The 13,485-nt window shown below is 34.7% G+C and overlaps 1 protein-coding gene across 2 annotated transcripts in view; it reads left to right on the top strand.

The window, feature by feature from the left end:
• The window catches only part of pou2f2b (POU class 2 homeobox 2b), a 70,009-nt gene that overhangs the window by 51,514 nt on the left and 5,010 nt on the right, over positions 1-13,485 (top strand). The window contains exons 2-15 of one of the 2 annotated variants that reach the window (XM_088998889.1): positions 630-695; positions 1,405-1,439; positions 3,361-3,417; positions 4,646-4,756; positions 4,849-5,193; positions 5,868-5,973; positions 6,055-6,146; positions 7,396-7,539; positions 7,635-7,776; positions 8,113-8,261; positions 9,740-9,931; positions 10,019-10,215; positions 11,679-11,747; positions 12,076-12,149. In XM_088998889.1, the coding sequence (XP_088855015.1) occupies positions 630-695; positions 1,405-1,439; positions 3,361-3,417; positions 4,646-4,756; positions 4,849-5,193; positions 5,868-5,973; positions 6,055-6,146; positions 7,396-7,539; positions 7,635-7,776; positions 8,113-8,261; positions 9,740-9,931; positions 10,019-10,215; positions 11,679-11,747; positions 12,076-12,149 (1,779 nt within the window). The remainder of the gene's footprint in view (positions 1-629; positions 696-1,404; positions 1,440-3,360; positions 3,418-4,645; positions 4,757-4,848; positions 5,194-5,867; positions 5,974-6,054; positions 6,147-7,395; positions 7,540-7,634; positions 7,777-8,112; positions 8,262-9,739; positions 9,932-10,018; positions 10,216-11,678; positions 11,748-12,075; positions 12,150-13,485) is intronic. The other variant, XM_088998890.1, reaches the window with a different exon arrangement.

Raw genomic sequence — 13,485 nt, 5'->3', positions numbered from 1 at the left:
AGTATGTAAATATGTATGTAAATGTAGATTTGTAGTAAAAAAAAATGTAGATTCATCAACCTCACTGTTACTTCAAAGAAAAATAGAGTGGAAAGGGGAGAGCGAAAAAAGTCGGGGCGGGGGGGTTGTTATGCAGGTGGCATGATATAATTAGTTGGTCGTTGGACAGATTTGCATGTTTTCACAAAAGGGAAGTGGTTGTGTGTGTGTGTGTGTGTGTGTGTGTGCAGCCATGCATGTATGTGTGTATGACGGGGTAGGGGGGGGGGGGGGGGGGGGGGGGGGGGGGGGGTTCTGTAACTGCACCGCAACTTCATCGTGATGCTTATTGGCAAGGAAAAATAAAAGTTCGGAGCAAAATCCTGAAATACTTATACAGTAAAGTCTCGTTATATCGATATCGGATATATCGATAGTCCCGGTTATATCGATACTATTTTTATGCACGCACGGAGAAAATTACATGCAAACAGGGTCGGATATATCGATAGTCCCGGTTATATCGATATTTTTTCGGACTCCCTTGAATATCGATATAACGAGACTTTACTGTATATTAAAATACTAATAATATGTCATCGAACTCTGTGCGTGCCCCAGAATTGATCACGTGCGTTTGTGTGCTGCAGAAATCAGGATGCCAAGGCCAGCCGAACTTGAGAAACTTGGAGCCGACTCGCCGCTGGACAGCACAGGTGATAACAACGACGACGACACGTCTCACACTCTCAATTTAAATACTACTATCATGAACGACACTTAAAGGACAACCGACTCCTCCGGACAAGTTATGTCCATAATTTATAAAATGGCTTCAAATGACTTCTACTGAGCGTATTTTACAACGATTCCACCGCATATCGCTATATTTTACGTTTTAAGACTCGCGCTGAATATTCCCGAAGTCTTGTTTTTGAGTTGGTGACGGGTCCTCACGTGACGTCACTGAAGGAACGCCCCTGACCGGAAAAAGGACACATTGTAGCAGTCCTTCCATCACGTCAATGCATTTTGCTGTACTCTGAAAACTTCGTGTAGCACCAAAAAGAGGCAGAAGATGGCGACAAAGCTCCTTCTGAAACTGGCCACTTGCGGTTTCAAATTGAAGTACTTTTTAGACACTTTAAGTCGTTTTTATTGGTGTTTTGCATTTAACTAAAAATATCATACTGCGTGTTTTGGGTATTGTAGATGCTATAAAACGTTTTTCTGATGTCAGTTAGGAAGCAAAAAAGTGATGTCGGTTGTCCTTTAAATACCAAAGTCTACTTGAAGCCCATTGAATGCAAAACTGTATTGAACTCAAGTTAAATACAACTGAACTGGACTTCTTCTCTTCTAAACTGCACTCTGTATTTTTGTCGCTAAGTTGGTCCTCATTGCTTGCTTTGTCTTTGCGTGCAGAATCCGAGCGCAATGGATCCGAATCGAATCACCAGGTACGTCGTCACTGCTTCCATCGCATAGGCTGATTGCAGCCCGGAATTGTGAAACAATCTGCGGCGTTTAGGCTAGCCGAAGCTAACGACATGAGGCTAACCTTGATTCAGGCTCTTTTATGTGCACCGGTTGCCCCTGTTTTTGTTTGTTGTTTATTTATTTGTTTTGTTTGTTTGGTTAGTTAGTTAGTTGGTTAGTTAGTTAGTTAGTGAAGAGGAAAGGAAAGAAAGAAGTAGAAAAACAAATGTACAGGATCTGCTGGAAAGGCAGCATTATTTACTTAGTTGTTTGTTTATTTTTATTTTGTATTTTTATTTATACATCGATTTATTTATTGTTTGTTTGTTATTTATTAATTTCTTTATCAACCCATTTATTTATTTATTTATTTGTTTTTTGTGTGTGTGTTGTTTTTCTTCTTTATTTTTCTTTTTTTTTATTTATCCATCTATTTATTGTTCATTCATTTTTATTTATGAAAGCATCTATCCACCCATTTTTTTATTTATGTGTATTTATTTATGTATATTTTATTTGTTTTTATTTTGTATTTTTATTATCAATCTATTTATTTATTGTTCATTATCATTCATTATTTAGTTATGAATTTATTTATCCACCTATCTATTTATGTATTTATTGTTTATTTGTTCAGGTGTTTGTTTGTTTTTTTTTTTTTTTTTTTTTGTTTTTTTTATGCATCCATCTATTTTATTTATTGTTTATACATTATTTATTTATGTATATTTTATTTGTTTTTATTTTGTATTTTTATTATCCATCTATTTATTTATTCTTCATTATCATTCATTATTTAGTTATGAATTTTTATTTTGTATTTTTATTATCAATCTATTTATTTATTGTTCATTATCATTCATTATTTAGTTATGAATTTATTTATCCACCTATTTATTTATGTATTTATTGTTTATTTGTTCAGGTGTTTGTTTGTTTGTTTTCTTTTTCTTTTTTGTATTTTTTATGCATCCATCTATTTATTTATTGTTTATACATTATTTATTTATGTATGTATTCATCCACCCACTTATTTATTTATTTGTATTTTATTTTTATTTTGTATTGCATTTATTTATTTATTGTTTATTCATTATGTATTTATAAATTTATTCATCCACCCACCTATTTAATTGTGTATTTATCTATTGTTTATTTTTTTAGATGTTTGTTTCTTTCTTTTTTTTTATTCGTCTATTTATTGATAATTTATGCATTATTTATTTAGTTAATTAGTTATCCACCCACTCATTTATTTATTGATTGATTTATATGTGTATTTATTTATTTATTTAGCTATCATTTCAAGTATTTATTTTTTTTGTTTGTTTATTTGTTTATTTACTCCAGTGCCAATCTAAAAGTGAATTTTTGGCTTCGCATTGACGGTATGTAGTAGTCCACCTTTAGATGTAAAAGTCAATAATAATAATAATAATAATAATAATAATAACAATAATACATTTAATTTACAAGCGCCTTTCTGAACACTCAAGGACACTTTACAACAAAGACAACACACAAAACAGTAAAATCATGCGTAAAACAATAAATAATAAAACAGCAGAATAAATTAGACCATGAAAGCAAGTTTAAACAGGTGGGTTTTCAGGTGAGATTTGAAAGACTGGTGTTGTTAATATGAAGTGGCAACCAGTCCAGAGCATCCCAGCAGCCTCAAGTGTCCCAAATGAAAAGTGTTGTCAAAAAATGACATGGATTTGAATCCCATGAACCGCGTGTCCCAAAATGGGTTAAATCCCAACATCGCCGGTAAAACCTCCGATTCCGAGCGAAATGATTGTCGCGTTTCTTTTTGTGTGCTTGCGCGCTCTCTCTTTGGAAATGAAAAATCCTTTCTTCAATGGCTTCTTGGTTTCTGTGCTTTTTCTCTTCATCAAGGCTCAGTCGATGAAGGTCAATCCCTTTTCCCTTTCGCCGAGCCTGAGCAGCGGGAAGGTAAGTGGCTTTTGTCACTCGGCGTGCTGTTTGCTTGCCTTTTGTGTCTCGACGTGGCGCCCAAAATTGCTTGACGTCAAAGCGGCCAAGTTCGCACTTGCTGCTTTTGTGGCCCTGACTGACGTAAACAAGCACGCCAAGATGGCCGTATCGCAGAATGCCTAAATAAAGACGCCCACATTTGCATATGCCGTGGAAGAAATGCAAATGGGGGGGGACGAGACCCGTCTTTTCTAGTTGAGACACGGTCCGTCCTGGGAGGGGAATCCATCGCTTTGTGCAAGTAAAAAGAACAACGGCAAAACTTTTCTAAAAGTTGTATATTTTATTTTATTTTATTTTATTTTATTTTATTTTATTTTATTTTATTTATTTTAGTTTAGTTTATGTTATTGTTTTGTTTTGTTTTATTTTATTGTTTTGGTTTGTTTTTGTTTTTGTTTTTGTTTTGGTTTTGGCTTTTTTTGTTTTTGTTGTTGTTGTTGTTTTTTTTTTTTTTTTTTTTTTTTTTTTTTTTTTTTTTTTTTTTTCTTTTTTTTTCCTTTTTGTTTTGTTTAGTTTTTTTTTGTTTTTGTTTTTGTTTTGGTTTTGGCTTTTTTTGTTTTGGTTTTTTGTTTTTGTTTTGGTTTTGGCTTTTTTTGTTTTTGTTTTTGTTGTTGTTGTTTGTGTTTTTTTGTCTTTTTTTGTTGTTGTTTTTTTTTTTTTTTTTTGTTGTTGTTTTTTTCTTTTTTTTCCTTTTTGTTTTGTTTAGTTTTTTTTGTTTTTGTTTTTGTTTTGGTTTTGGCTTTTTTTGTTTTTGTTTTTTGTTTTTTGTTTTTGTTTTGGTTTTGGCTTTTTTTGTTTTTGTTTTTGTTTGTGTTTTTTTTGTCTTTTTTTGTTGTTGTTTTTTTCTTTTTTTTTCTTTTTATTTTGTTTAGTTTTTTTTTTTTTTTTTTTTTTGTTTTTTGTTTTTTTTGTTTTTTTTTTTGTTTTTTTTTTTTTTTTTTTTTTTTTTTTTTTTTTTTTTTTTTTTTTCATTGTTTTTTTTTTTTTTTTTTCATTTTTTATTTTTTTTTGTGTGCGATGAGAACAGAGTGTTCTAAATTCCTACACTAATTCTTGTCGTATAATTGTCGCCCCTCTCACTCCCTCCGACATATACCAGCGTGTTGTGATCCGACTTCATGATGGTCGCCCACGCCTACGAGCAAGGCAGCAGGTTGTTGATTAACATTTCTTCCCCTTATAGAACAAGATGGACGAGTGTGGCGAAGCACTGGCGCCCTCACACGGGCCGACCCCCTCCCAGACGGCACTGCAACACACGCAACTCATGCTGACCGGCTCCCAGCTGGCGGGGGTGAGACCTCACTCCCCCTGACGCTCGCGCTTTGCTTTTTTTTTTTTTTTTGGCTTGGCCACTTAACACTCTCGCCGCGGCGCCGCTTGCAGCTCGCGGCGCTTCTGCCGGCGCAGCAACAGCTCCTGCTGCAGCAGGCCCAGGCTCAGCTGCTGGCCGCCGCCGTGCAGCAGTCCAGCGCCGCGCACGCCGCTCACGCCGCCCACGCCGCCGCCCAGGCCACGCAGCAAGCTCAGGCGGCGGCCGCCGCCGCGGCCAATCAGCAGGCGCACAAGCGGCAGCAGGCGCAGCAACAGCAGCAGCAGCAGAAGCAGGCGGGACAAACAGGCCAGCAGGGTCAGGGACAGAGCACACAGGAACACACTGCCCAAAGCGTCCCCGCACCACCTCCTCCACCCCAGCTTGCCCTTTCTCAGCCAATCCAGCTCACCGCGCAGGTACCGGCAGCCAATCGGGAGCCGTTAAAGGCCTCCTTGGCAAATCTTGACGACAGCGGGTCCTCAAACCGGGATTCCGCCAGCCCTAACTTGCAGATCTCCTAAAAGTAGGAACTATATGATTTGGGCGGAGCTTGACCGAGCCATTACATTTATAAATGTTATTTTTAATAAAAAAAAATATGAATAAAATATTTTAAAAATAAAATATTAAAAAATAATGTAAAACAAAAATTTAAAAAAATATGTTTTAATTAAAAAAATACAAAATATTAAAAAATATATTACAAAAATAAACTAAGGGGGCGACGTGATTTTTGAATAGCTATCTAGCTATCTATTAGCTATCTACTAGCTAGCTAGTGACCTTGACAGTTTTGAAAGGCGCTTAGAAATGTATTATGATGATGATTATGATGATGATTATTATTATTGTTGTAGTTGTTGTTGTTATTATCAAGATTGTAAAGCGGGTATGGGGGTTACTAAATCAGGTTTAGTTCTGTTTGACTGGCGTTCAGAATCCCAAATTTGAGTACCCCTGTTTCATCATTTTTTTTTTCTCACCTGCATGGCCGTCAGCCCTCCCCACCTTCTTCTCCCCCCACTTGCACTTACGATGCCCTCTTCTTGTCTGACGTGGTCTTGGTGCGATCCGGTCTGGTCTTCATTAGGACATCCAGCAGTTGTTGCAGCTTCAACAGTTGGTGTTGGTGCCCGGACACTCGCTGCAGTCACCTGCGCAGTTCCTCCTACCGCAAGTGCAGCAGAGCCAGCAAGGTAGCATGACCGGGGTGGGGAGGGTCTTTTATTAAAAAAAAAAAAAAAAAAACATCAATGACGTCATTATTTTGCTTTTAGGACTCCTATCGACGCCAAATCTTATTCCGCTACCTCAACCAAACCAAGGGAGCCTGCTGTCTGCTCAGAGTCGAATGGGACTGCAAGCGCAGGTGGGAAGAATTTGCTGCTCGTTGATAAGATAAAATAATCTATGATAACATGAGATTTAGCTCTTGTTCTTATTTATTATTTATTTGGTTTGTGGTTTTATTTATGTCCCTGTTTTGTGATTGTAAAGTGTCCTTGGGAGGTAAAAGGGGCTTATAAATAAAAAGTATTATTATTATTATTATTATTATTATTATTATTATTATTATTTTAGTTATTATTGTTGTTATTATTCTTATTCTTATTGTTTTATTATGACTTATTTCATTATTATCATTGTTATTATTATTTTATTATCATTATTCTAAATATTATTATTTTATTATTACTTCTTTTATTGTTATTGTCATTATTATTATCATCGTTATTATGATTATATATTGTTATTTTTAGTATTTATTTTATTATAATTATTATTATTATCATTATTATTATCATTATTATTATTATTTTATATTACTTATTTTATTATTGTCATTATTATTCGTATTATTCTTTTTCTTCTTCTTCTTATTGTTATTATTATTGTTATTACTTTTATTATTGGTGTTATTATTATTATTATTATTATTATTATTATTATTATAAGAATAGAAAACCTTGATTAGTCTCACAATAAATAAATATATAAACAAGGAAATGCACTTATTCCTCTGGAAAAAAAAACAAATAAATGGATTAAAAAAATGCATGTAATATATATTTTAATTTTTTAATATATATATTTTATCATCCATTTCATGTTACCCAATTCAATTTCTTCATTAATTTATTCATAAAGAGAAAGTGTGTTTTTTTTAAATTATATTGTAAAAATGCATGTAATTTGTTTTTTACATTTTTCAAAAAAATATATTTTAATGTTTTTTTTTATTATGTAAAATATACATACAGTAAAGTCTCGTTATATCGATATCGGATATATCGATAGTCCCGGTTATATCGATACTATTTCTATGCACGCACGGAGAAAATTACATGCAAATAGGGTCGGATATATCGATAGTCCCGGTTATATCGATATTTTTTCGGACTTCCTTGAATATTGATATAACGAGACTAATTTTTTTTTTAAATTTGTCAAAGAAATATATTTTTTTGTACATATTAAAAATACACTTTTCTCTCTTTGAATACATTAATAAAAAAATTGAATTGGGTAACATAAATGGATGCATGACAAAAAGACACCAAAAGAATATTTGCAATCATCATCTGACTTGAGGTACTCATGGCGCCATCCCATTTCAGCGAGACAAGAGCATGGAGGTGAGCGGCGGCGGCGGCGGCCTGACCCCGGTGCCCTCTCACCCCGAGGAGCCCAGCGATCTGGAGGAGCTGGAGCAGTTCGCCCGCACTTTCAAACAGAGACGCATCAAATTGGGCTTCACGCAAGTAAAGCAACGCTCGACCGACCGACCGACCTGCCGCCTGTCGCCTATTGCGCCGCCATCTTGCGGCGAGTCACGATTTAACGTCCGCGCCCACAGGGAGACGTCGGCCTGGCCATGGGGAAGCTGTACGGCAACGACTTCAGCCAGACCACCATCTCCCGCTTCGAGGCCCTCAACCTGAGCTTTAAGAACATGTGCAAGCTGAAACCGCTGCTGGAGAAGTGGCTCAACGACGCAGGTGCTTTTTTTTTTTTTTTGCTTTTCAGAATCAGAATCATCTTTATTGCCAAGTATGTAGAACACACAAGGAATTTGTTTCCGGTAGAACACGCTGCACTAGTATCGTCGTCAAAAAAACTGCTAAGTGGCACTATACAGTTCCATTTTGGCTACTGTTGAAGAGTTAATGTCTTGGGGGAAGAAGCTGTTTAAATGTCTGCTGGATTTGGTGCGCATGGATCGGTAGCTGGAAAAGGTGGTGGGCAGGGTGCGGAGGGTCCAGTAGGATTTTTGCGATGGCGATGGCGAGCGACTCGATTGTGACTCGATTGTGACCGCCTCCCCTTTTTTCCAGAGACCATGTCCATGGACAGCACCCTCCCCAGCCCCAACTCGCTGTCCTCGCCCTCGCTGTGCTTCGACGGGATGCCGGGACGCCGCAGGAAGAAGAGAACCAGCATCGAGACCAATGTGCGTGTTGCCCTGGAGCGCGCTTTCTTGACGGTAAGATGCCTGCCGCCGCCTTCTTTGTTGTTTTTTTTGCATAGGATGCATAAATGAATACATAAATAAATAAATAAATAAATAAATAAATAAATAAATAAATAAATGAATACATACATAAATAAATAAATAAATAAATAAATAAATAAATAAATACATAAATACATAAATACATAAATACATAAATAGATAAATACATAAATACATAAATACATAAATACATAAATAAATAATAAACAAAGAGACAAAGAGACAGACAGATAAGTAAATAGATGAATGAATGAATAAATGAATACACATTGATTAATTAATAATAAGTGAATAAACAAATAAATACATACAACAACTCCTAAATAAATAAATACACAAATACATAAATAAATGAATAAATGAATAAACAACAACAACACATTTCATTTATAAGCGCCTTTCAAAACTCTCAAGGACACTTTACAGTTACAGGATATTTTTCCGTGAGTGAGCAGCGGCAGCCACACGCGCCAGCGTTCACTCAACCCACTCATAGAAAGCTAACTAGCCAGCTAATCGATGACTCATAGCTAGCTTGCTAACCAGCTACCTAGCTAATAGATAGCAAAAACCAAATAGCTAGCAAATAAAGTGCTCTCAAGGACAGACAGAGAGACAGACAGACAAGTAAATAGATGAATGAATGAATGAATGAATGAATGAATAAATGAATACACATTGATTAATTAATCAATGAGTGAATAAACAAATAAATACATACAACAACTCCTAAATAAATAGCTAAATAAATAAATAGATGACGAGTCAGTACGTGACGTCACGAAAGGAATGCCCCTGACCGAAAAAAAAAGACACATTGTAGCAGTCCTTCCATCACGTCAATGTATTTTGCTGTACTTGTTTGGTCTGAAAACCTCGTGTTGCACCAAAAAGCCGCCAGACGAGGGCGACCAAGCTCCATATAAGTAATTTATCAGCCTGTGGGAACGGGCTGATTAAAATAAATAAATGGTGGCCATTTTCTGCCTCTTTTTGGGTGAGACATTTCCCCCCAATGTTGCCTCAAAATGGCACGGAATAAATTCTTTAATCGATTGCAAACATGTATGCTTTCCTCTTCAGAACTATTTGAATCATAATCATAACTAGATGTGTCACAAGAAAGCATATTCTCCGAATCTGAAGCCATTGTTTTGATTCTCCAGCAATGCAAGACGTCTTGGCGTGACGTCACGAACATGGGGGCGGGACTTTCTGAAAATGCCCAATTGGCAGCTCAATTTTTTTGCAGATTTTGAACACTTTAAGTCATTTTTATTGGTGTTTTGCATTTGAATAAAAATATCATACAGCGTGTTTTGGGTATTTTAGATGCTATAAAACGTTTTATCTGATGTCAATTAGGAAACAAAAAAGTGACGTCGGTTGTCCTTGAAGCGACCAAAATGAAGCGTCAAGGTGGCGGCGGTTTGGTCTTGCCGTTGCAGAACCAAAAGCCTACCTCAGAGGAGATCCTGCTGATTGCCGAGCAGCTCAACATGGAGAAGGAGGTGATCCGCGTGTGGTTCTGCAATCGCCGGCAGAAGGAAAAGCGCATCAACCCCAGCAGCTCCACCCCTCCCCTGCCCAGCCAGCCCGCCAATGCCCCCTGCGCACAACCCCACCTGCTCCAGCCTGTGGTTCGTCAACTTTGACATTTGACATTTGACCTTGAAAGCACTTTTTTTCCTTCACCCGCAAACGACCTTTTTCCTTTTTTTTCAAAGATGACCAACCAGATGTCCCAAGCCGTGACCAGTCTGGGTAGCACAACGGCGAACGCCGTGTCCCCGATCTGCCCCTTGACCTCCGGCTTCAGCTCTAGCTCCGCCCCCTCCCCGGTGACACCTCCTCCTCCGGCTCCTCCGCGCAGCGCGGCCAGCCCGGCCACCCCCGGCCACAGCGCCCTCAATCTCAACGCCGGGTAAGACGTTTTCCCGATCTAAAAACACAAGATTAATTCATAAAATGTAGTTGTTTAAAGTCGTTTTATTTATTTATTTAGTCGTTTATTTATTTTGGAAATGCCTATTCGCGGTAAAACCTATTGATCTGCTCCAACGGCATGTTTTTGGTTTTTTTTTAAACCTCAATATGAACGCAAATAAATAAATGCAAGCGTTGCATAAAGCAGTTGTCCCTCACATCAAAATTAAAACCTTCGTCTGTTCCAATAATCTAGTTTTATTTTTGATTTTATTTTTTTATTTTTCATTTTTTATTGTCGTTTATTGTCATCATTGTTCGTTGTCATCGTTTAGTTTTTCTTTTTTTATTTTTTACCATTATTTTTTTTACTTTTCACTTGTATTTGTAATTTTTAATGTCTTTATTTATTATTTTTATATTTTGTATTTTTTTGTATTTTTGTATTTTTTCAATATGTTTATTGTTTTATATTTTATTGTTTTATATTTTATTGTTTTATTGCTTTATTTTTATTTATTCAATTTTTTTATTTTATTTTATTTTACAATTTATTCTACTGTATTGTTTGTTTTATTTTAAAAATAAAACAATCAACTTTCTCTTTTTATTTTTAATTTATAATTTATCTAGTTATTTATTTTACTTGTTAGTTTTAATTTAAAATAGTTATTTTCTAATTTTTATTTTATTTGTAGTTTTTGTTTTTTATTTATTTTATATTTTTTATTTTATTATTTTTTTTTAAAATGTTAATTATTTTAGTTGTTTATTTTTTAATGTTTTTAATGTTTTTTTTACTTTTGTGTGTGTGTTTTTTTTTGTTTTTTTTTTTAATTCTACATTTTAAATGAAAAATTTTGAAATGTAGTTGATTTTATATTTTTATAAGTGCTTTGCGGCCATTTTGTTGTGTCTCCACTCCGCGGGGGGGTTTATTCTACTGTATTGTTTGTTTTATTTTGTTTTTTATTTATTTTATATTTTTTATTTTATTATTTTTTTTTAAATGTTATTTATTTTAGTTGTTTATTTTTTATTATTTTTTAATGTTTTTAATGTTTTTTTTTTACTTCTTTGTGTGTGTTTTTTTTTTAATTCTACATTTTAAATGAAAAATTTTGAAATGTACAGTAAAGTCTCGTTATATCGATATTGGATATATCGATAGTCCTGGTTATATCGATACTATTTCTATGCACGCACGGAGAAAATTACATGCAAACAGGGTCGGATATATCGATAGTCCCGGTTATATCGATATTTTTTCGGACTCCCTTGAATATCGATATAACGAGACTTTACTGTAGTTGAATTTATATTTTTATAAGTGCTTTGCGGCCATTTTGTTGTGTCTCCACTCCGTGGGGGGGGGGTTTGCAGTTATATTTGCTTGGACCCGAGGTAGCATCGTCTCAATGAGCCTTTTCTCATCTTGTGCGCGCGTGTGTGTGTTCACAGCTTGTGGCGCGTAGGTAAAAAGAACGGTGAGGTGTCGAGCTACATCAGCGACTTTGCTGCAAACTTGAGGTGAGGGCAACCAGCGCGTCACGAGTACATCACGCGGCGAGGGGGATGTTTTCGTCAGAATTCAAGGGGATTCTTGACTAATTCACTGTATGAAAAGGGGGGGGGTGGGGAGCGTGTTGGTGGTTCTTCAACTTGTGCAGTTTCCTTTGAAATTCTCATAAGAACACTTTGCTCCTTTTGGTTTCATTTTGAAACACCTCCAAGTCTTTTTTTTTAACACCTGTTTGCCCGCTAATCTTTCTTCTTCGTTTTTTCTCTTTCTCCCGTCTGTCTGTCTGCTTTGCACATGTGCTGCTGCGTGTGTGCGTGTGACACCCCCCCCCTCCAGGAACACTGTGATGGGGGTTAACACAGGGATGAACCAAGCTCTCCTCGGTAACAATCCCTTGGCCACTATTCAAGGTGTGTGTTAAGTCGGACCACAACTCCAGTTCATTTCACCCCATTTGCTACGTCCATTTTATCCAGGAATGTTTGGGCCAACAAAAGACATCTCAGAAAATAGATAGATAGATAGATAGATAGATAGATAGATAGATAGATAGATAGATAGATAGATAGATAGATAGATAGATAGATAGATAGATAGATAGATAGATAGATAGATAGATAGATAGATAGATAGATAGATAGATAGATAGATAGATAGATAGATAGATAGATAGATAGATAGATAGATAGATAGATAGATAGATAGATAGATAGATAGATAGATAGATAGATAGATAGATAGATAGATAGATAGATAGATAGATAGATAGATAGATAGATAGATAGATAGATAGATAGATAGATAGATAGATTAAAAATGCTGCTGTGAAATGTAAATTTCTCCACTGCAAGACTAATAAAGGAAAATCCAATTCCAATAGGTAAATAAATAATTATGTAAATAAATAAATAGGTAAATAAAGAAATAGGTAGGTAAATAATTAGGTAAATAAGTAGGGAGATAAGTAGATAAATAGGTAAATAAGTAAGTAAATAAATAGGTAAATAAATAATTAGGTAAATAAATAAATAAATAGGTAAATAAATAGGTAAATAAGTAGGTGAATAAGTAAGTAAATAAATAGGTGAGTAAATAAATAGGTAAATAAATAATTAGCTAAATAAATAATTAGGTAAATGAATAAATAGGTAAATAAGTAGGTAAATAAATAGGTAAATAAGTAAGTAAATAAATAGGTAAGTAAATAAATAGGTAAATGAAGAAATAGGTAAATAAATAAATATGTAAATAAATAGGTAAATAAATAGGTAAATAAGTAAGTAAATAAGTAAGTAAATAAATAGGTAGGTAAATAAGTAAGTAAATAAATAGGTAGGTAAATAAGTAAGTAAATAAATAGGTAAGTAAATAAATAGGTAAATAAATAGGTAAATAAGTAAGTAAATAAGTAAGTAAATAAATAGGTAGGTAAATAAGTAAGTAAATAAATAGGTAGGTAAATAAGTAAGTAAATAAATAGGTAAGTAAATAAATGGGTAAATAGGTAAATAGATAAATAAATAAATAAAATACAAAACTACCCCGGCTGCCTTTTGGTGGTGCACGACAGCCCAATTCAGTGCTTTGCAAGCCTTCAAATATCAAATTTGCTTTTTTTTTTCATTGTGGGACTATTAAAAGCTTTCTGATTCTGATCAAAATATTTTTTATAGCAATTATAAAGAAATAATAAAAAATATTAGGACATCAAAACAACAACCAAAAAAATTAATGGATCACGAAAAA

Source organism: Hippocampus bargibanti, linkage group LG06 (genome assembly GCF_051943395.1).
Source record: "Hippocampus bargibanti isolate YZ-2025 linkage group LG06, ASM5194339v1, whole genome shotgun sequence".
Lineage (NCBI taxonomy): Eukaryota > Metazoa > Chordata > Actinopteri > Syngnathiformes > Syngnathidae > Hippocampus > Hippocampus bargibanti.
This window is presented reverse-complemented; position numbering and strand designations above follow the sequence as displayed.